This window comes from Schistocerca nitens, chromosome 9, assembly GCF_023898315.1.
Source record: "Schistocerca nitens isolate TAMUIC-IGC-003100 chromosome 9, iqSchNite1.1, whole genome shotgun sequence".
Taxonomy (NCBI): domain Eukaryota; kingdom Metazoa; phylum Arthropoda; class Insecta; order Orthoptera; family Acrididae; genus Schistocerca; species Schistocerca nitens.
Window position 1 is genome coordinate 327767837 of NC_064622.1, and position 22534 is coordinate 327790370.

At 37.6% G+C, this 22534-nt stretch overlaps 1 protein-coding gene across 1 annotated transcript in view; it reads left to right on the top strand.

Moving 5' to 3' along the window:
- LOC126203237 (dnaJ homolog subfamily C member 10-like) overlaps positions 1-5841 on the top strand; it is a 120223-nt gene extending 114382 nt beyond the window's left edge. Inside the window, exons 11-12 of the mRNA XM_049937483.1 lie at positions 856-1060; positions 1209-5841. Of these exons, the coding sequence (XP_049793440.1) occupies positions 856-1060; positions 1209-1424 (421 nt within the window). The 3' untranslated portion in view covers positions 1425-5841. The remainder of the gene's footprint in view (positions 1-855; positions 1061-1208) is intronic.
- The last annotated feature ends 16693 nt before the right edge of the window (positions 5842-22534 follow it).

Sequence of the window (22534 nt, forward strand, 5' to 3'; positions counted from 1 at the left end):
AAGAACGAAGTCACTACTGTATATTTCCCATTTATATATCTTCTATATTGAGGTATCCGGAAACATCTTCCTTGGTATTCTGTCAGCAGTGTTGTTTTGTGATTTTAAAGATGAAAGAATTTATTAGTGGTACTGCATTGCAATAGTTTCTAATAAACATATGCCTTTGTAGTAATAGAATCGATGTCAGTATTTTTCATTTTTGGTGCAATATTTCCAGAGTTATGCCAATTATTTTGTTAAGATTTCACTATATTTACTGTGATGCAGCATTGGGAAACTTCTAGAAATAGACCTTTTGCCACTAACAATCTAATTGATGATTCCAGAATGAGATTTTCACTCTGCAGCGGAGTGTGTGCTGATATGAAACTTCCTGGCAGATTAAAACTGTGTGCCCAACCGAGACTCGAACTCGGGACCTTTGCCTTTCGCTTGCAAGTGCTCTACCATCTGAGCTACCGAAGCACGACTCACGCCCGGTACTCACAGCTTTACTTCTGCCAGTACCTCGTCTCCTACCTTCCAAACTTTACAGAAGCTCTCCTCTTCGCAGGAAACCAATGCCTGTAAAGTTCTGTAAAGTTTGGAAGGTAGGAGACAAGGTACTGGCAGAAGTAAAGCTGTCAGTACCGGGCGTGAGTCGTGCTTCGGTAGCTCAGATGGTAGAGCACTTGCCCGCGAAAGGCAAAGGTCCCGAGTTCGAGTCTCGGTCGGGCACACAGTTTTAATCTGCCAGAAAGTTTCATAATTGATGATTGTTAACATTGATATATTTGTTGTTTTTTTAAAGGTCCTGGAGAGTGGCAAGAGAGAGTGTGAAATGATCATCATGTTTGCTACGTTTATTTGCAGGATGTATTCAGGATATCATCGTGATGCACGTTCCTTGCGACAGTGGGTGTACAACTTTTTGCCATCTTCTGTGGAATCACTAACCCCTGGCTTGTTTGAGGCCAGAGTTCTCAGAGACACAGGTGAAATGTGGCTTGTCGATTTCTATGCTCCATGGTGTGGCCATTGTGTCAGCTTTTCACCAGAATTCCAGTTAGTTGCACAGGTATGTGTCTGAATTGGAATGTAGAATCTCTTTTTCTCTGTGTTGAATGTCTTTACCTTTAGGAGTGAAATAAATAATGTATCATTCTTCTGTGTTATAAATTCTCTTTTAAGTGTGTGTGGAATGACTCGGTGTTCCCGTGTTTCAGAAACTCGAAGGGCGCGTGCGGTGTGCAAAAGTCGATTGCGAAAAATATCGCAACCTTTGTGTGCAGCAGCAAGTGAATGCATATCCTACAGTGATATTCTACCCGGGCAGACGTGAAATTTCCAGCCAGTCAGCAGAGCAGATAATTCGTCGTGTTGAGGAGTTCATTGCAGACTTGCAAAGAGATGATAAATATAATAGACATGATGAATTTTAAACTTAGCAAAAAGTAACAACTAACATAATACATAAAAAGAAAGGCCCAAAAGTAAGACAGATGCATTGCATTCAGCAACTGTTCCAACTATCTTGGCGTTACCATATAAGCTTTCCAGTATTGTGGCACAACACAGTAATGAAGACACAAACGCTGTTTACTACAGTGTTCAAGTATACTATGTATCATACTTTTGTATGAACGTGTTATGTCAGCAGCTTGCTATAGGCAGAAAAAGAATCTAATGTGATTGAATTATTATTATTATTATTATTATTATTAGATCTTTGATACTGAGATCTGCAGTCTGTGATACAATTACTCATATTGCAACAAACTATTTTGTACATTGGTGTTACTATGGTAATTAACAGAGTAAGTGGTTTCAATGTGTTGTACTTCACACTGTACATCACATACTAGTTTTCACGCTTAATAATAAGCTTTTGCAAGAACCACAAAGTTGCTGTAAAGTTAATATAATAGATTCCCTAAAATGCAAACGTGATATTCTGTGTTGATTACAGTTCCTTAAGAGTGGTTCCTGTCTTTTCTGTACTAATTTTTGTGAAAATTTATATAAGTATCACACAAGTTTTATCTGAATATTATTTATACTTGTTTGCTGTATTTCCATTATTTCACCAGACAGAGGGAACAGAATTCTGTAGTGTAGTTTCCAAAAAATAGAGATTTGGAGGGTGATGTACTTTACTACTCAGTACAGCATTCAGTGATCTGCTGCTCATTCTGTTAGCAGTTGTAATATTTTTTTATCGAATATTCCATTATTTATAAAGCAAACACAGCCTGTGTAGTGAAATTAGCAATTTTACGGGTACCTACAGAATGTATTCACCATATCAAATTTTTGGGAGTTAGTTTATCATTATTTTACTGATATTGGATTTAAATGTAATTTCACAGGTATAACAGAAGTATTATTGTGTGTGAATCTCATTCCCTATGTTTTGTGGTATAACTCTGTTAACCTGTTGCTGTCTGATTGGTGCCATGGTTGAAAAAATGGCAGTCACTATTCTGTGTCATTGAAATAATCATTCTTTGTGATTTGGGCTCCAGAAATATTTCATATTTCTCATAGCTCTCACCTACTGGGCTTCCAAGCTTTTCTGGATGAAAACTGATATTGTCATTTAGAGTATGAACATGATAAAAATACACACTCTCACTACTATAAACAATATCCAGCTGAAGTAAAGCTCTTCATTGAGTTTTTCTGGCATGTTCTTGAACTTTTCCTTCGTCTGTTTAAGAAATTGATAAAATTATGCATGTCAAGTCATTACCACCATTAGTTGAATTTCCACTATTGTTTAGGACACACAATTCTTCATTTAATCATTCATGCTTCATGTTTCGTAAAGACCATCATGAAGGAGAGCCCTTGGGAGTATGTAATACATTAAGTATTATTAGTATATTCCCTCATGTGTCTTAACATTATTTCAGAATCTAACCTGAAGTAACAAAACATGTGAAGTTAAACTTCTTTGAAAAAAAAAATGAATGTTTATCTAGGGAAAAACAAGAAAAAATCCTGAAACTTAATAATTTCTCATTTGTCGTCAAGCAAAATATTTAAATTTAATTTCGCTGACCGTTTAGCAACTTATGAGACTAAATTGGTAATATGAATTAATCTTTTAAGAATCCAATAATGAATGTTGTTTTGAAATGTCTGTATAATTTTATTTGAAATTACACTATCATACATTAGATATTTCAATATTTGTTGTATTTAAGCCATTGAATGATTATTGTGGCAAGGGAAATCTCAAATTCTAAAGTAGCTCTCTCTATCTATTTCACGTAAGTTGTAAAGTGTTTCAATCTGTAATAACAAACTGATTAATCATTATTGCCTTGTATTTCATAATACAAAATAGCCATTACAGTTCATTGCCAAACTGAGATCTGCTGTGAGGAATATTAGAGGGACATATAATACTTCCAGGAGTTGTTTCCATATCATCATGTATGATACCACCTTTACAGTATTGTTCTCACATAATTAAAAAAATTGGACTGTAATGTCTGAAAAATTATTTTAGTATAATGATGATTTTTATTGGTCTTTAATGTAATAATTTATTTTCACAAGGAAATTGATTTAATTCTGCTTAATATCATGGGGCCTGCTCATTCTTTCCCATCATTTTTTCACTAATATTCGTGTAGTTGTCTGTGTAATAGGGACGTAAAGGGATACAGTTTCCTGTGATGAGTTGGACATTCTATTCAAGACTGATTATGCTGCAAATACAATTGACTTGGAAGGGCTCTCTTGCCCTCCACTTTGTATGTATAGTATTATTTGAACATGTGTTTAAATTTTGCAGTCGCCACTAATTGTTGAAAGGTGGTGATGGCTTCACTTCAGTGCTCTAGAGCCATACAGTCCTAAGCACAAAATATTTATGACCTGATACTAAGGGCCATTGACCATACAGGGTGTACTTGAAGGTGCTCACCTTTTTTTATACAGTTACATGACACACATACTGTGTTATTGGCACTTGCGTAAAATGGTATAGCCGTGCTACTTTTCTGTGTTTACTGCGTATCATAATTTTATGTCTGTTAAGTATACCCAATATCTTTTTAACTTATTTTTATTTATTTGCTCTACATAACTGTAAATTTTGATGTTTAGAAGTTAGTACAGTTGGAAATCACATTACACTTACATTTAACTTAGTTACTTTGGTTAAATAATAAATTGATAATTAATTATTTGTGAAGTTGGCAGGAAAGGAGAAAAACGGGTGGGGTGGGAGGAGGAGGTCATTGCTAAGCATTGTAAACTGGTTTTGGCTGTTGTGTTCTTGGTAAGTCACCATTCAGTCTTACTGTTGTTTTTAAAGACAATTATCACAGTATATTGGTAAAGTATGAAAGCAGTGTTGCTATTTTTCAATGTAAACCAGACTTGTTTGTGTGTTTGGCTGTCATTCTTATAGACCTATTACCTGCAGTTTGTTTAGAAGATGGGGAAAAGGGGGGGGGGGCATAACGGTGAAACATCTTGAGAATCAGACAGATGGTTATAACTATACTAATGTAATAGTCCTGTGAAAGTTTCACACAAATGGTTATAGCTATACTAATGTAATAGCTCTGTGAAAGTTTTGTGGTATGGATGATGGTATGTTTGATGGCTGTTTGACACCTGAAACTATTCTCTCCGTTGAAGTTAAAATGTGTAATGTTTTTGATGAGTTCAGTGTCTTATTCTGATGAATGGTTCACAGTAAAGCTTAAAAGATAATGTGTCCTCACCATTTTCCTTTTTGTTGTTTATTTTAATGTTTTGATTGATGAAAATTTAGCATCTGAGAATCATGTATTTCCTCTTCACCATCTGTCTAAATAATGTATCTAATTGGTGAGCTAAGGTCAACTTTCTTATTTCTTTCAGCGCACAAATACATTTCTCGTGACTGCCATTTGCTACGTGTCCACATCTAGTGAGGTTGTGGTAATACACTAGCAACCACTCTGCCTTGAAAATGATGAACAGAGTAATAAAATCTGTCTCATTTCTTTGAGGTGTTTCGACTGTGTACAATTTATCATTCAGTCACAACACATCAACGAATGAGCTAAGTATGGATATGTACGCTATTTATGAAGGAAGTTGTACTTGTAACTGATAATTGCATAGCCAGCCAACTTGTGGATATGGTTAAAAAGATGCAGCAACACAATACAGCAATCTTATTTAGATCAGAACATAAATAATTTCAGAGTAAAGGAGATAATTCACTGAATAGTATAAGCATTGAGTTATTGACAAGCATACAAAAAATAACAAAAACTTTTTCTTTTGTATGTGCCTGTTAACAACTCAATGCTTTCTTCTATTATTAGGTGAGTTGTCTCCTTTACATCGAAATTATTTACATTCCACCAGTACTTCCTTTATCATATTTAGGTCACAACAATAATGTGAGGTAGTGATATTGTTGAAAAGTACTGTTGTAAAGAAATGTTCATGGAATTAAATACTTAAAAGCTATTATGAGATATGCTAATCTATGATTAATTCATGTTTTGTAAGTGCTGTGTACTTTCTGTGTGGTGAAAAAAAATTTTTTTTTTTTGTATTAGGTTAATGTTCCTTTGCTATTTTCCTCTTTGGGAGAGGAAATGGGTAGAGATTATGAATCTCATCATTAATGGAAGCTGGAACTTTTCATTCCGATGCACTTACGTGGATCGAAGGATTGTATGCTTAATGTGCATAAAGGTATATTGGCACATTCACAGTTATGAATATTTGTTACATGTTCCATATTGTAAATGTTCCAGTTGTCTGTTCAGTGCAGTAATAATTTTCTTATACGGTCCCAAACATATAGAGCTGTAAAAGAAAATATGTATATATTTTAAAAATGAAGTAATAAATGATTTTAAGTATAAAGCTGTTACTGGTTATCATTATTGGGTACTTTCAAATTTTTCATATTATGTGGCTGCCATTTTCTCACAAGAAGCTCAGATACAGTGTGCAGTCTATTGACACTTGGTTACAGTTAACAAGACATCATGACCCATTTATTCCTTTCTGCTCTTGTTTCAGAAAGTGACTGAATGAATCACCACCATTTTTGCCATAGCATAATTGGCAGGTACTGATGACTGTTCACTAAGAGAGCAGTTCAATTATTTACGTGTTTCATGGCTCATAATTGCCACCCCTTGCTATGATGTGGAGCAAGTCGTTTTTGTGGTCGTAAAACACTTTCTCAGTGAGAAATATGACAATGTGGAAGTTTCCAGAATGAGATTTTCACTCTGCAGTGGAGTGTGCACATATATGAAACTTCCTGGCAGATTAAAACTGTGTGCCGGACCGAGACTCGAACTCGGGACCTTTGCCTTTCGCGGGCAAGTGCTCTACCAAGATACTGGCAGAAGTAAAGCTGTGAGGACAGGGCGTGAGTCGTGCTTTGGTAGCTCAGATGGTAGAGCACTTCTCTGTGAAAGGCAAAGGTCCCGAGTTCGAGTCTCGGTCCTGCACAGTTTTAATCTGCCAGGAAGTTTCTATGTAGAAGTTGTCTAGAAGAGAAAATTTAATTGTGTGTTTGAAGTTAACTTTATTATTTATTACATTCTTTACATCACAGGGTAGGTGTCAAAGATTTTTATGGCTGAGTACCTCACTCTACTCTGTCACACTAAGGCTGAGTGATGGACAGTGTAAGTCATTTCTCTTCGTAGTATTGTACGAGGTATGTCCACAAAGTAAGTTCCATTTGGTTATATAAAACAAATGTGTACAGATACAGAAAAAATGTTGTGCAAAAATCTACAACTGTTAAAGTACATTTCTACATAGCTTCCAAAACTTTGTAGGCACTTGTCATAGCATGGCACAAGTTTTGTATGCCTTCTTCATAGCAGATTGCTGCCTTTGTATTCAACCATGTGGTAACATGTTCTTTCAGCCCGTCATCGTGATTTCATGAATTAGTGATCATGAGATTTGCGGAACTTCCATAGCAAGGGCACTAAGTGTAAACTTAACGGTAATGGTTCAAATGGCTCTGAGCACTATGGGACTTAACATCTATGGTCATCAGTCCCCTAGAACTACTTAAACCTAAGTAACCTAAAGGACATCACACAACACCCAGTCATCATGGGGCAGAGAAAATCCCTGACCCCGCCGGGAATCGAACCCGAGCGCGGGAAGCGAGAACGCTACCGCGCAACCATGAGCTGCGGACACTTAACGGTAATGCTTAATCTTCTCTTCAATTGTGGGAACTAGTTCATCAGTAACCACAGATGGGTGCATTCTTCATCGTGCACTTGATCACGTCCTTCATTGAACAGTCTGACCCATCTTCTAATCATTGAATCACTCATAGCATTATGTCCGTAAACCTTGCAGATTTGCTGATGAATTTCCTTCGGTTTAACTTTCTTTGCATTTAGTAAACGAATCACAGATCTGACTTCACACGTGGCAGCATTTTAAATTATGGCTGACATTATAAACAAGCACTACAAAGTACATGTTGGCAGCAGCGATCTGAAAATGGCATACATGTCTTCTTCTTGAGTCAGAGTAACTGCCGCGCATGCTCAGAACTGCGATTGTAGCACTGCCGCAGATAGAAATAGAAACAGAACTTACTTTGTTGACGACCCTCGTATTTATGAATGTTACTAATGATTATGAACTGTGACTGATTGTTGACACTAAACTTCACTGGAAAATAAGTGCTTTCTGAGGTGGCTTTTGGTATCCCAATTGTTGAAAGAAGTCCTAGAGTGGACACCACATATTATCCTTATTATTCATTTCTGTGTAACAAACACTTTTTTCCCTGCAGAATAGGATGTCTTGCAACACTAGTGCATCAAAATTGGAGAAAAGTAAGTCAACATTTTTAATATTTTCATCTCCAAAATTGATACTATCTGTAATGCAACAGTTATGGAACTTACACATTTAAGATGATCCTTGTGGCATCCAGTTCAAGTTCTTATCAATATAGAAGCCGAAGACACTCGGAAATTGTGTAAAGTTTACTGATTTAAATTCATGCATTATTTCTAATGGTGTGGTCAGGCCTTTTGCAGTGCAAAATAGCATGTATTGTTATTTATTTAATTTTATTTAAGTGCAGTGATAGTACATTTGCAGAGAGCCAGGCCCCCTCTCCCACAAAGAAAAATTTAAGTTGCATTTTTGAGTTTTGAAATTTTGTCATTTTGTCATTAGGCGTAGTTACAATAACTGCATCATGATCACAAATAACTACACATGCAGATATTATTCTACATCCTGAAGATGCTGTTTCATTTTGTACACTCTTAAGTTTCTTAATATGGCACAGTGCATCATTTCAGTTAGGATGAACATCAGGACTGGGAAGATCTCAGATGCAACAATATTTGAGCATCTCTAGGAGAATATTGTGAACTGCACAATGAAATGCTTTTGACAAGTTGCAAGAAATACCATCTTCCAATTTAAATTTTTGTATACTCTGATTCATTAATTAAAAAAGACCTTATCTGTGAATAGACCCTCTTGAAATCCAAATTGAGACTGAGTATTGTACATACGTAATTTTTTTTTTCAGTACCTTTGAGGAGGTGATATGCAGTGAGATTAGTTGGTAATTATTGATGTGTCTTATTACCTTTATCACAAAGAGGTCTGATAATAGCATTCATCAGTCAGTTTAAAAATATTCACTGTGATAATGATATATTGCATTTGTTACTGAAAACATTGCATATATGTAAAGGTTCAGTTTTACTGATTTACTTGAGATATTATCAACACCACAAGAGTTTTTCTTTCTGAAGGAGTTAATTATGTTTTTATTTTCTTTAACAATATTATGAAAAGGATAGTTGCTACACACCATATAGTGGAGATGCTGAGTCGCAGATAGGCACAACAGGAAGACCGTTGGAAAATGAGCTTCCACGCAACTCAAGACACACATGACCACAGTCTCTGGCAGTTGAAGCCAGTCTGGCATTTGTCCAAGTGCATGATTGTGTGTTGTCGACAAAGGGCTTGTTGCCTGAAAGCTGACTTTCTGAAAGTCTTTTTGTTGTGTCTATCTGCGACTCAGCTTGTGCACTATATGGTGAGTAGCAACTGTACTTTTTATAATATTGTTACATTCCATCCTGTATTTTCCATTGTTTTTTATTTTCTGTAGTAGAGTGTGGGTAATTGTGATTTATCTATATGTATGTGTCACTGTTTCTAGCATTTGTTCTATTGCTTTACTCCTTGAATTGTCTGTGCTAATCTTTGAATGCTGTCATTTATTAATGGCTGTTTTCTTTAATAACAAGATGCTCACATCTCTTAACTGGTTTCCTGGTTTGCCCATATAGATTTAATTTAGTATATGAATTATTAATTTTAGATACTGTACAGCTTTCTAAAATTTTAAAGTAGTTTATATGGACGGAACAGTGCCTCTTGTACTATGAAATCTGTCTCACTTCCCTGTTTCTCCTAATTGTTTCATAACATTTTCTTTTCCTTGGGCTTGATATTTTGATTCCTTTTGTAATCCAGGACTTCACTGATGATTCATTTATTAAATGAAGTACCGCATACTACAATGTAGTCTCATTAAAATAACATCATTAAAACAATGCTTGGTGTACTGACCAGAAAGATAGAAAAACACACACACATCCATAATTATTGTCTTTAGAAGAAATATGGGGGAGACAAATTGTAAGAACATTAACTACAGTTTAGAAGTAAATGACATCATTTGCTGAAAAACCATTTAAATTAAGCATTTCTTTTCTGTAAACTCTAAATTTTTCTCAATAATTTCATGTTATTTGCAGTACAGACATATACAGTTTTGTAATCAAAGTGTGCGTTAGTATTCGCTTATTTTACTGAACTCCCGCCTACCCAAAGTTTATCCGTACCATTTTAACTCTGACATCTTGTCACAAATTCCATGTTCTCTTGGACCAGTTGTAAATATCTGGTCCCATCAAAATAAGTTTTACCAATTCTATGATCAATGGGTAAGGAAGAGTGCAGCTCTTTGGTTGCAAACTGTTTGACTACAGAGCATACAATGTTGTATTAAGTCAAAGCAGCTAATAGAGTATGTTGTGAAGTAGGAAAAAACTTCTGGTATTAGTAAAAATCCTGCCTGGAACAAAACTGCAGCAACTAAAGTAGGGGATTGATACAACTAAAGTAGGGGATTGATATTGGGCACTTGCTACTTCATTCTTTGTCTTCATATTTCCTCTTGGAGTCTCCTGAGTGTGGTGGCACAGTGGTTAGCTCACTGGACTTGCATTCTGGAGGACGACAATTCAAATCCGTGTGCGGCCATCCAGATTTTGATTTTCTGTGATTACCGTAAATCGCTCCAGACAAATGCCGGGATGGTTCCTTTGAAAGGGCGCAGGCAATTTATTTCCTCATCCTTGACATAATCCAAGCTTGAGCTCCGTCTCTAATGATTTCGATGTCAACAGGACATTAAACCCAAAATATATTTTTTCTTCTTCTCACACTTTCAATAAAAAACTACAAATTAAAAAATTAAAGAATACCTATTAATTGTAACATTTTGTCTGAAATATTTTGAAATTTTTTCCTTATCTCATTAGGACATCTTTTTTGTGCTAATTAATTTTCGTAAATAGTTAGTATGAAAAGCATGTGAGCTTTACATGATTGTAGTTTTTAATGGGCATTAGACCTCCAGTTTGTTGTTACAGAAAAATCGGTTTAAAATTTGTTTTTAATGTCAACAATACTTTATCTACACTGAAGCACCAAAGAAACTGGTGTAGGCATGAGTATTCAAATACAGAGATATGTAAACAGGCAGAATACGGCACTGCAGTCAGCAATACCTGTATAAGACAACAAGTGTCTGGCATGATTGTTAGATCGGTTACTGCTGTTACAATGGCAGGTTATGAAGATTTAAGTGAGTTTGAACATGGTGTTATAGTCTGCACACAAGCAATGGTACAAAGCATCTTCCAGGTAGTGATGAAGAGTGGATCTTCCCATACGACCATTTTACAAGTGTACTGTGAATATCAGGAATCAGGTAAAACGTCAGATCTCTGACATTGCTGCAGCTGGAGAAAGATCCTGTAAGAATGGGACTAACGACGACTGAAGAGAATCGTTCAACATGACAGAAGTGCTGCAACCTTTCTGCAGGTTGATGCAGATTTCAATGTTAGGCCATCAAGTGTCAGCCTGCTACCATTCAACGAAACATCATCAATATAGGCTTTCAGAGCCGAAGGTCCACTCGTGTACCCTTGATGACTGCACAACACAAAGCTGTACACCTCGCCTGGGCCCGTCAACACCAACATTGGACTGTTGTGTTGATCATGTTGCCTAGTCAGACGAGTCTCATTTCAAATTGTATTGAGCGGATGGACACGTATGGGTATGGTGGCAGCCACATGAATTCTTGGACCCTGCATGTTAACGGGGGACTGTTCCAGCTGGCGGAGGCTCTGTTATGGTGTGGGGCGTATGCAGTTGGAGTGATACGGGGCCCCTGATACACATAGATATGACTATGACAGGTGACACGTACGTAAGCTTCCTGTCTGATCACCTGCATCCATTCATTTCCATTGTGCATTTCGACAGACTTGGGCAACTGCAGCAGGACAATGCAACACCCCACATGTCCAGAATTGCTACAGAGTGGCTCCAGGAACATTCTTCTGGGTTTAAACACTTCCGCTGGTCACCAAACTCCCCAGACATTAACATTATTGAGCATATCTGGGATGCCTTGCAACGTGCTGTTCAGAAGAGACCGTCCATCCCCTCATACTCTTACGGATTTATGGACAGCCTTGCAGGGTTCATGGTGTGAGTTCCCTTTAGACATTAGTTGAGTCCATGCCACATCATGTGGCGGCACTTCTGTGTGCTCGCCGAGGACCTACATATTAGGCAGGTATATCAGCTTCTTTAGATCTTCAGTGTACTACTACAGGATTACTCTGCAGTTCACAATTAAGTGCCTGGAAGAGGGTTCATTGAACTGCCTTCAAACTATTTCAATACCTTTCAAACTATTTCAATGCCATTCCACTCTCAAACAGTGCACGTGAAAAATTAACACTTGAATCTTTCCGTGTGAGCTCTGATTTCTTCTATTTTATTATGATGATCATTTCTCCCTATACAGGTGGACGTCAACAGAATATTTTTGCATTCAGAGGAGAAAGTTGGTGACTGAAATTTCACAAGAAGATCCTGCTGCAACAAATAACGCCTTTGCTTCAATTATTGCCACCATAGTTCGTGTACCATATTTGTGGAACTCTCTCCTCTATTTCGCATTAATACAAAATGAGTTGCCCTTCTTTCAACTTTTTCGATGTCCTCCGTCAATCCTTCTTTACGCGGATCTCACACTGTGCAGCAATACTCCAGAAGAGTGTAGTACAGGTAGTCTCTTTAGTACACCCATTACATTTGTAAATTTTCTGCCCATAAACCATAGTCTTTGGTTTGCTTTCCTCATAACATTAGCTATGTTATCATTCCAATTGAAGTTATTCATATTTCTATATGAATTCACAGCCATTAGATTTGTGTGATTTATCCCATAATTGAAATTTAGCAGATTTCTTTTGGTACTCATGTGGATGATTTACACTTTTCATTGTTTAGAGACAACTGCCACTTTTCGCACCATACAGATATCTTGTCTAAATCATTTTGCAATTGGCTTTGATCATCTGATGACTTGACATGTAAATGACAGCATCATTGTTTAATATGGCTACTCATATTGTCTCCAAAATCGTTTATATATATTGGGAAGAGCAGAGGGCCTATAACACTTCCTTGGAAAATGCCATATATTACTTCTGTTTTCTGTCTAAAATGAGTAATTTTTATTAAAACTATTTGTAGTACTTTTGCTTTTACACATTGATCTTTGAGTACTGCAATCAGTGGCCTAAAAATATAGTTTGTGACATTTCCGAAGCTCGGTTATCTTTTGTATGCTCCTCTACACTCAAAATGTATGAACTACATCTGATATTGACTGACTCTTCTTAAGAGCCCACTAGAGCAATTAATTAAATATAAGACTGCACTGGAGCAGTGAGCTAAAAATTTATTTTTTCTTTTTCTCTTTAATTTGTTTTTAAACTTTGTAGTTGGCATGATGGTTTTGGCCTTGTTATTCTCTAGAGATCTCCTCATTAATTAACATTTTGTTGAATATGTGCTTTATTATGAGTGTACCAAAGGCAGAGCAATTTGATTTGATATCATCTGTGATATTTGTGTCTTTGTGAAGCTCCCCAGTTCTTTTTAACCATTTCATTTGGATTAATAATGTTGAGCAGTTTTTTCATCTGTTTATTTTTGTCCATTTTAAAAATGTGGCAATACGATTTCAAGCATCACTTGTGCATAGTGCATAGTGTCAGTTAAACTTGCTATAAAGGTGAAGAGTTCATCCAACATCCATCTCGTTGTGAAGTACAGTATTTTTAAAAATTTTCCACTCTTGATTTTCAGTGTCTGCAACTTTAGAGTCACTGTCAACAGCTGTGATCTCTGACCATATAGTGCTTTAAGTAAAATAACTGTCTGGCAAAGTCACGATTTCATGCAATATGAATTTTTTGTAGTGGTTTCCCATGATTCTTTTTTGCATTTTGAAGTTTGAGGACTCTTTCTTAGTCAGTGGTTCCCAGCCTTTACAAGACCATTACCCCTGAGCACAATTAGATGTTAGCTATTTACCCTCCTCCCCCCCCCCCCCCCTCCTCCTGCGACCGTAATTAACATTAGCACCTAACCAAACTTTGGTATGAAAAAGAACTTTCTTTGGACACTCATTTTTATAATGACGAAAGATGAATGATATTTAGTGTTTGTAGGCATTATATTAAACAATGGACTAATAAAAGGAGAAAATTGATACTGCTTGTTTTTAAGACCCATTTCTTTTGTAGAATGACTAACTAACAAACCCAACATTGCTCATTTACTCATTTTTACAATTTCCCACTATAAACAAAGCCTTATATGTACTTTTGCTGTAGACTCAGTGTGAGATGATCCTGGATATTTTTTGTACGCAGGGTGCAGCTGTTTCACATGCCTACAACACGATTTTATAAACGTCTCTCTGGCAATGCCTCTTCATATCTCTATACATTGTTATTGTTTTCACCTACAGCAGTTTGAACTTCGCAGTTGAAATATGTTAAAAATGCTGCTAGGTGTCAGGGATTTCCTTAAGCTGTCTCGACTGTAGGAGAGTCTTAATAATAGAAAACAAATGTATTACAACTTCATGCATGATGGTACAGTTCCTCATACATGTCAATGTTTATGACATCATGTCTTCTAACCTACACGTCGTACGATGATATACACTACTGGCCATTAAAATTGCTACACCGAGAAGAAATGCAGATGGTAAACGGGTATTCATTAGACAAATATATTATACTAGAACTGACATGTGATTACATTTTCACGCAATTTGGGTGCATAGATCCTGAGAAATCAGTATCCAGAACAACCACCTCTCACCGTAATAACGGCCTTGACACGCCTGGGCATTGAGTCAAACAGAGCTTGGATGGCGTGTACAGGTACAGCTGCCCATGCAGCTTCAACACAATACCACAGTTCATCAAGAGTGGTGACTGACGTATTGTGACGAGCCAGTTGCTCGGCCACCATTGACCAGACGTTTTCAATTGGTGGGAGATCTAGAGAATATGCTGGCCAGGGCAGCAGTTGAACATTTTCTGTATCCAGAAAGGCAGGACCTGCAGCATGCGGTCGTGCATTATCCTGCTGAAAGGTAGGGTTTCGCAGGGATCGAATTGAAGGGTAGAGCCATGGGTTGTAACACATCTGAAATGTAACATCCACTGTTCAAAGTGCCGTCAATGTGAACAAGAGGTGACCGAGACGTGTAATCAATGGCAACCCATACCATCACGCCGGGTGATACGCCAGTATGGCGATGACGAATACACGCTTTCAATGTGCGTTCACCGCGATGTCACCAAACACGGATGCGACCATCATGATGCTGTAAACAGAACCTGGATTCATCTGAAAAAATGACGTTTTGCCATTCATGCACCCAGATTTGTCATTGAGTACACCATCCAGGTGCTCCTGTCTGTGATGCAGCGTCAAGGGTAACCGCAGTCATGGTCTCCGAGATGATAGTCCATGCTGCTGCAAATGTCGTCGAACTGTTCGTGCAGATGGTTGTTGTGTTGCAAACGTCCCCATCTGTTGACTCAGGGATCGAGACGTGGCTGCACAATCCGTTACAGCCATGCGGATAAGATGCCTGTCATCTTGACTGCTAGTGATTTGAGGCCGTTGGGATCCAACATGGTGTTCCGTATTACCCTCCTGAACCCTCCGATTACATAATCTGCTAACAGTCATTGGATCTCGACCAACGCGAGTAGCAATGTCGCGATATGATAAACCACAGTCGCGATAGGTTACAATCTGACCTTCATCAAAGTTGTAAACGTGATGGTACGCATTTGTCCTCCTTACACGAGGCATCACAACGTTTCATCAGGCAATGCCGGTCAACTGCTGTTTATGTATGAGAAATCGGTTGGAAACCTTCCTCATGTCAGCACGTTGTAGGTGACGCCACTGGCGCCAACCTTGTGTGAACGCTCTGGAAAGCTAATCATTTGCATATCACAGCATCATCTTCCTGTCGGTTAAATTTTGTGTCTGTAGCATGTCATCTTCATGGTATAGCAATTTTAATGGCCAGTAGTGTAACTTTGTAGCTCTGTTCAGTGACATATGTGGATACATGCAAAATGTGTTGTGAAGAGAGTTAGTAACAAAGAAAATTATGTGTGGTACAATGACATAGTTTCGATGGCACATTTAGGGACATACATGGATACTGTCTACAAAATTTATTGGGTACAGAGTTAGTAGCACCAAAGTAATAAATTTAAATGTCATGCATGATGTGGCAGTTTTTCATGCATCTTATTGTTTATGGTGTATAACTCCTGAACTATGTTAGGTAGGTGGTTCTACACCAAGAGTGACTGTTGTGTGACAGTAACGGATATGTGTACCATGTTTGTTTAAATCGCTCCAGTGATTTATGAGATGTGGAATATACATACATACAGTTTTATAGTACATATGGATGAAACAGTTCTGCACACACTACCATTTCTTTTTATTGTCATCTAGCATAACATATTGTTTATGAATCAATGGTCCCTACTCGTAACTGGAGACACTTTTGACTGCGGTTAGGCATACTCTTTACGATACTGTCCAGGTAAGCCTGTGGGATATTGCTCCATTCCTCCACAGCAGCCTCTATGTGGTCTCTGCTGGGACAGGACGATTCCTAACAACTCGTTTTAGTATTGCCGACACATTTTCAGTGCAATTGAGATCCAGAGAATATGGGAGCCATTCCATCCAATCATTTGTATGCTCCATCCCAAAACATAAGTGAACTATCTTGATAAGAATGGCAGTCTATGATACATTTGGGATGTAAATGTTGTCCCTGTTACATCTACACCAGATATCAGTATCGTCAGGATGGAGAATGATGTGGGTCTCTTCGCAAAAGAGCGTTGTATCCTATTACGACCTAGTCCACAAAGACTGGTTTCGTGCGATGTGACATGAGCCCCTCTCCGAACCCAGTTCAGAGGAGGAGCATTGAGAGGCTTTCTGGCACTTACTTCCTGCTCATGGAGCCTATTTCATATAATTTGTGTTGACACTTGCACTCCTGCAGCTGTTAGGAGGTGCCACTGTTGATTGTTGATGTGTTGCTTTGTGTTGAGTGGCTGTTTTTTCCTTTCACTGCCAGTATTGTGATGGTCTTCAACTGGCCCTGTCTCTAGAAACTTGTCAAATTCCAGAGACATTACTTTGACTCCCAGCAACATTTGCTGTGACGTCTGCCTCCCTCGTTGGCTGTCCCCTTAGAGTGACAATACGGAGCCTCTGGTTGTGTGTTATTGTTGTCTGAACCATCTTGAAGCAACACAACTCTTGTGATTGATTATACACAGCACAAGTACTGCAATGCTTCCAGGAGGTATGATTGCCATAGACTGCACATACTATCCCCTCACAGTAGAAACATGGGCTATTTCCACTAAGAACTGCATTACAAACAAACCAATTTAGTGATGATATAATGTGTTTCTGGATTGCAACATTCAGCTTTAAAGTTTCAGCAAGAGGTAACATTTGTTTTGACCACTATAGTGTTGTGCTGTCAACTAATTCATTTATTACTGTGAAGTGAATAATCAACAAATTTTTGGTCTGTTGTGAGAACTATTTAGAACTAGGAGAAGGCATGTAAGCATATGTGATGTACATGTCCCAGTTTTGGTGTCATAATTGTAAGTTGTGTAGCATGTGTGCATTGGGTGGATTACATGAGAAAGATGTGCATACATTCATTGCACAACCTGTAAGCTCCACCGCATTATGTCACGCATTAATGCTAGTATTTGAAAGTAATGTAATTAATAGTAACTTTTGTAATCAGTATTATGGTCTTACAGAATAATGACAATGGAAATGATCTTCTGAAAAATAAATTAATTTCATGACTGAAAGATAGCTGAGCCCTTTGTTTTTACTCCTTGAGGAATTACATTTCACCCCTCAAGGATAAGTACATCCAGGTTGGGAAACACTGTTTTAAGTTTACACTGCTGTTCAACAGTGGGGCCTAGTGTCTTCAAGCTATAAGGAGGAGGAATACCGGGAAAAGCATCCTATATTCCATCTTCAGTGGAACTTTCCCACTGTTGTGTTGTAAATCACAAATGTAACTGAAGCTGTGCCTCTGATGTTATCTTTATATAATTTTTTTGCAGCACATTTAGTTTCTTCTTCATTCTTAGTAATAACTGGTAAATAATCAGTGATGGCAAAACATATAATGTTGATTTTGCTTCCAGAATATTTACTTTATGTAAAACTATGTTAAACACAATTAGTGGAGGAAATCATCTCCTTTTTCAACACTTGTACATATCTCAAAAGACTCAGAGTGGAGTTTTACTTATGACATTCTGATAATTTGACAGGAGAGTTCTCTGGTCTTCTTGTCTATTCAGAACTCTTCTGTTGTATCAAAAACAGTCTGTCCTCAGTCACAAGTCTTCTTAAAGTACAAAAAGGTGACAACTGGGCTATCTGTTTCGCAAATGAACTACCCATCTTAAATTCTAATTGGTAAGTCACCAATGAGATGTTTGGTCTGTTAGTATTAATATAATCAGTTTCAGACAGCTTTAAAATTTTGTGTATTTACAGCTAGCAAAGAGACATGTCTCTATAATTCAGGTGTGTCTATTCCGCTTTCTTATGCTGTGGGTGTGTCCGTACACTTTTCAGTTTTGTGGGATTGTTCCAGTTTGCCCAAATCTCTGTAGAACATACATGTATTCTCCTGTACTGTTTATCTTCTTCTACCTTCCACACCTCTGCAGTAATTCCATCTTGACTTTAATGTTTGATTTGATTATCTCTGCTGTTTCCTGTATTGCTAGGAGCTCTGAATGTGGATTTGTCATGTATTTTTCAGAGGACATCATTACTTTGATGGGTCAAAGTTGAGTAGCTCTCAAAAGTAGACATCCAGAATTTCTCTTTAGTGTTCTTTTTCTATGATGGAAACTTACAGTATCCAATCAAAAGTATCCAGACATTGCTGTAATAGATAATTGAGCACTACATGTCATGAGGGGCGGACCCATAATTAAAAAGCAGGCAAGGACTATTGGGTTGTCATAGAGAAGCATTAATAACACAATGGGTCAGTCAGGAGAGCTCAGTGACTCTGAATGAGGACTAGTCGTTAGATTTCATCTGAATAATAATTCTAAATCTGCCTAAAGTGACTGATAATGAAGATGTGACTGTGAAGGGGAAATGTGAAGAAACAACTACAGCTAAACCAAAACCAGGTGGACCTCATGTACTCATGCAGAGGATGGTTGAAAAAAATTGGATGATATCAGTGGAAGGAATTACTACTGAGTCTCAGTGCTACAGCAGCATAGATATCACAAATGGCTGTGAGTAGAGAGCTAAAAAGAAGACGGTGCAATGGTCGAGCAGTTCTTCATAAGCCAGATATTTCTGTCATCAGTACTAACAAGGGAACCTCCCCATCGCGCCCCCCTCAGATTTAGTTATAAGTTGGCACAGTGGATAGGCCTTGAAAAACTGAACACAGAGCAATTGAGAAAACAGGAAGAAGTTGTGTGGAACTGTGAAAAAATAAGCAAAATATACAAACTGAGTAGTTCATGGGAAGATAGGCAACATCAAGGACACTAGGAACGCAGGAGCGCCGTGGTCTCGTGGTAACGTGAGCAGCTGCGGAACGAGAGGTCCTTGGTTCAAATCTTCCATCGAGTGAAAAATTTAATTTTTTTATTTTCAGTTTATGTGACAAACTCTTATGTTTTCATCACTTTTTTGGGAGTGATTATCACATCCACAAGAAAACCTAAATCGGGCAAGGTAGAAGAATCTTTTTACTCATTCGCCAAGTGTACAAGTTAGGTGGTTCGACAACATATTCCTGTCATGTGACGCACATGCTGTTACCAGTGTCGTATAGAATATATCAGATGTGTTTTCCTGTGGAGGAATTGGTTGACCTATGACCTTGCGATCAAATGTTTTCGGCTTCCATTGGAGAGGCACGTCCTTTCGTCTACTAATCGCACGGTTTTGCGATGCGATCGCAAAACACAGACACTAAACTTATTACAGTGAACAGAGACGTCAATGAACGAACGGACAGATAATAACTATGCAAAAATAAAGAAAGTAAAATTCTCGCTAGAGGGAAGACTTGAACCAAGGACCTCTCGTTCTGCAGCTGCTCACGCTACCATGAGACCACGGCGCTCCTGAGTTCACATTGTCCATGATGTTGCCTATGTGGCCCATGGACTACTCAGTTTGTATATTTTGCTTATTTTTTCACAGTTCCACACAACTTCTTCCTGTTTTCTCAATTGATCTGTGTTCAGTTTATCTAGAAAAGACCATGCTCTATTTGGAATTCCCTCAGTATGGGACTAGCTGATTTTCAAGTTTTATTTTTATGTGTAGGTCTTGCAGAAAGTGCAAATATAATTTCAAATCAAAGACTATAGGTCATAAAGTTGCTCAGCATTTTAATTCATTTTTACTGTACTGGATGGTCAGCTTTTCTCTCTCACCCCCCCCCCCCCCCTATCTGTGCATTAAAATCACCCAATATCATCTTATATTTTGGGACTTTGCTCTTTGAAGAGTTCCCAGAAATTATCCACTTTTTATGGATTTTTCTTATCATTAATTATGGGAGTGTGGATGTTGTTCAGGGCATATTTTTGTTGATTTCACAGAAAGTAGCTACATACATTCAGATGGAGAGTTAAAGATGCTTGGTTTTTATTTTTTATTATGTAACTGATTTTGTTGTTGTAGAAAATTGTTTTGTATGAGTATTTATATTTTTGTTGATGCTTGTGGTGGTTGTGGTAATGCAATATAAGCAGCTGCACTGTACACAAAGTACCTAAAAAAGTACTTATTATATATTGGAAAAAGCTGTTATGGACTGTAGTTGAGATAATGACTAAACTCTTAAGATAACAGAAATTTCAATTGGAATTTTTTTTAAAAAAAGGTGAGGATAGCAGCTCTCACCACCAACTGATTAAGATGTGGCACACAGTGAAAGAGCTACCAGACTGCTCCTTTACTGCCTCTTGAAATCTGCCTACCTCTTCATTGTCCTGTACTGCTTTCCCACTTACAGTTGTCACAAGCTACCCCCACATGCACTGATCTGGAAAACTATTCATGAACAGTTGCAGGTGTGTGTGTGTGTGTGTGTGTGTGTGTGTCACTCAACATACACATAATTTTTCTGCTCTATTTTGTCTGACTAGGCTGCATTGACTTTGTGCCATTTTCATTACCTTTCTGTTAATTCTCCATCAGTCAATATCAGCCATTATTGGCTTTCAGTTACTTGAGGTACGTTGTTTATGAAACATTATTATAGCCTGGAGGACAGTAGTAATCCGCACAAGCTCTACTGCTACAAACTGGAACAAAGTAAATTCACATTGCTCCATTGCTTTTGTAGATTCAGTCCAACTTCCATGTGCATTGAAACTAATTAAAATTACTTTGCTTCATACCTAGTATACTTAACTAAGAAAAGAAAATATTCTCTTTACTTTTAGTTTCTGGAAGAAACGTCAACAAGAAAAAAAAAAAAAAAGAAAAAGAAAATCAGGACACAGTTTAGCAGAGATCCTGATGTATGACTGGAATTGTTCCATGAGATGAGTGGTAAACACTGTGACAGTGATACTGCTCACTCAGAGAATGAGGGTTGTGTACATGAAAGTGGTCATGATTCAGTTATAGAACAAAAAGTGTCAGAAGAGATGAATTTTTATCACAGGAAGGAGTAACTCAATAGGGCATTTTTTTAGGAAAGCTGCAATAACTGAAAAGGGAAAAAACAAATGTATGGCAGAATTGTACTTCTATTACGCATTAATCTGGACTCAAAAAGGAAGCCCTTATATCAAAGACAGAAACAGATATTCTGCAGTTATTGTTGGATGAAACATAACTTACTGTTGCAACATCTAGTAATATCTATATCAATGAAGTTTGTGATAACTTTTCTAGAGAAAGGAATGCTAAAGAAACAGATATTTTAGAAATCAGAGCTTTCATTGTTTTGTTATATATGTGTGGATTTCTGAGATGTTATAGAAATAATGATGTATTAAAGTTGTAGGGTAACTCAGAGGCCAAGGAGGGACTTTAATCATGTTATTCATGCATGAATGAAAACTGATTGTTCTCTCTTGAGATGTCTGAGGTTTAATACATCTTTGGTAGAGGTGTTCACAGAGAGATTGACAAGTTTGCTGCTAACAGAGAGAAACTGGAACTGTTTACAACTAACTGCAAACAATATTTCTCACACAGTGTATATCTTACTGTATATGTCTATGAAATGTACTATGTATATAATAGAGGGAAACATTCCACGCAGGAAAAATATATCTAAAAACAAAGGTGATGTGACTTACCATACAAAAGCGCTGGCAGGTCGATAGACACACAAACAAACACAATCATACACACAAAATTCTAGCTTTCGCAACCAACGGTTGCTTCATCAGGAAAGAGGGAAGGAGAGGGAAAGACGAAAGGATGTGGGTTTTAAGGGAGAGGGTAAGGAGTCATTCCAATCCCGGGAGCGGAAAGACTTACCTTAGGGGGAAAAAAGGACAGGTATACACTCGCACACACACCCATATCCAACTGCACATACACATACACAAGCAGACATTTGTAAAGGCCAAAGGCCAAATGTCTGCTTGTGTCTGTGTATGTGTGGTTGGATATGGGTGTGTGTGTGTGTGTGTGTGTGTGTGTGTGTGTGTGTGTGTGTGTCTGTCTTTCCTGATGAAGCAACCGTTGGTTGCGAAAGCTAGAATTTTGTGTG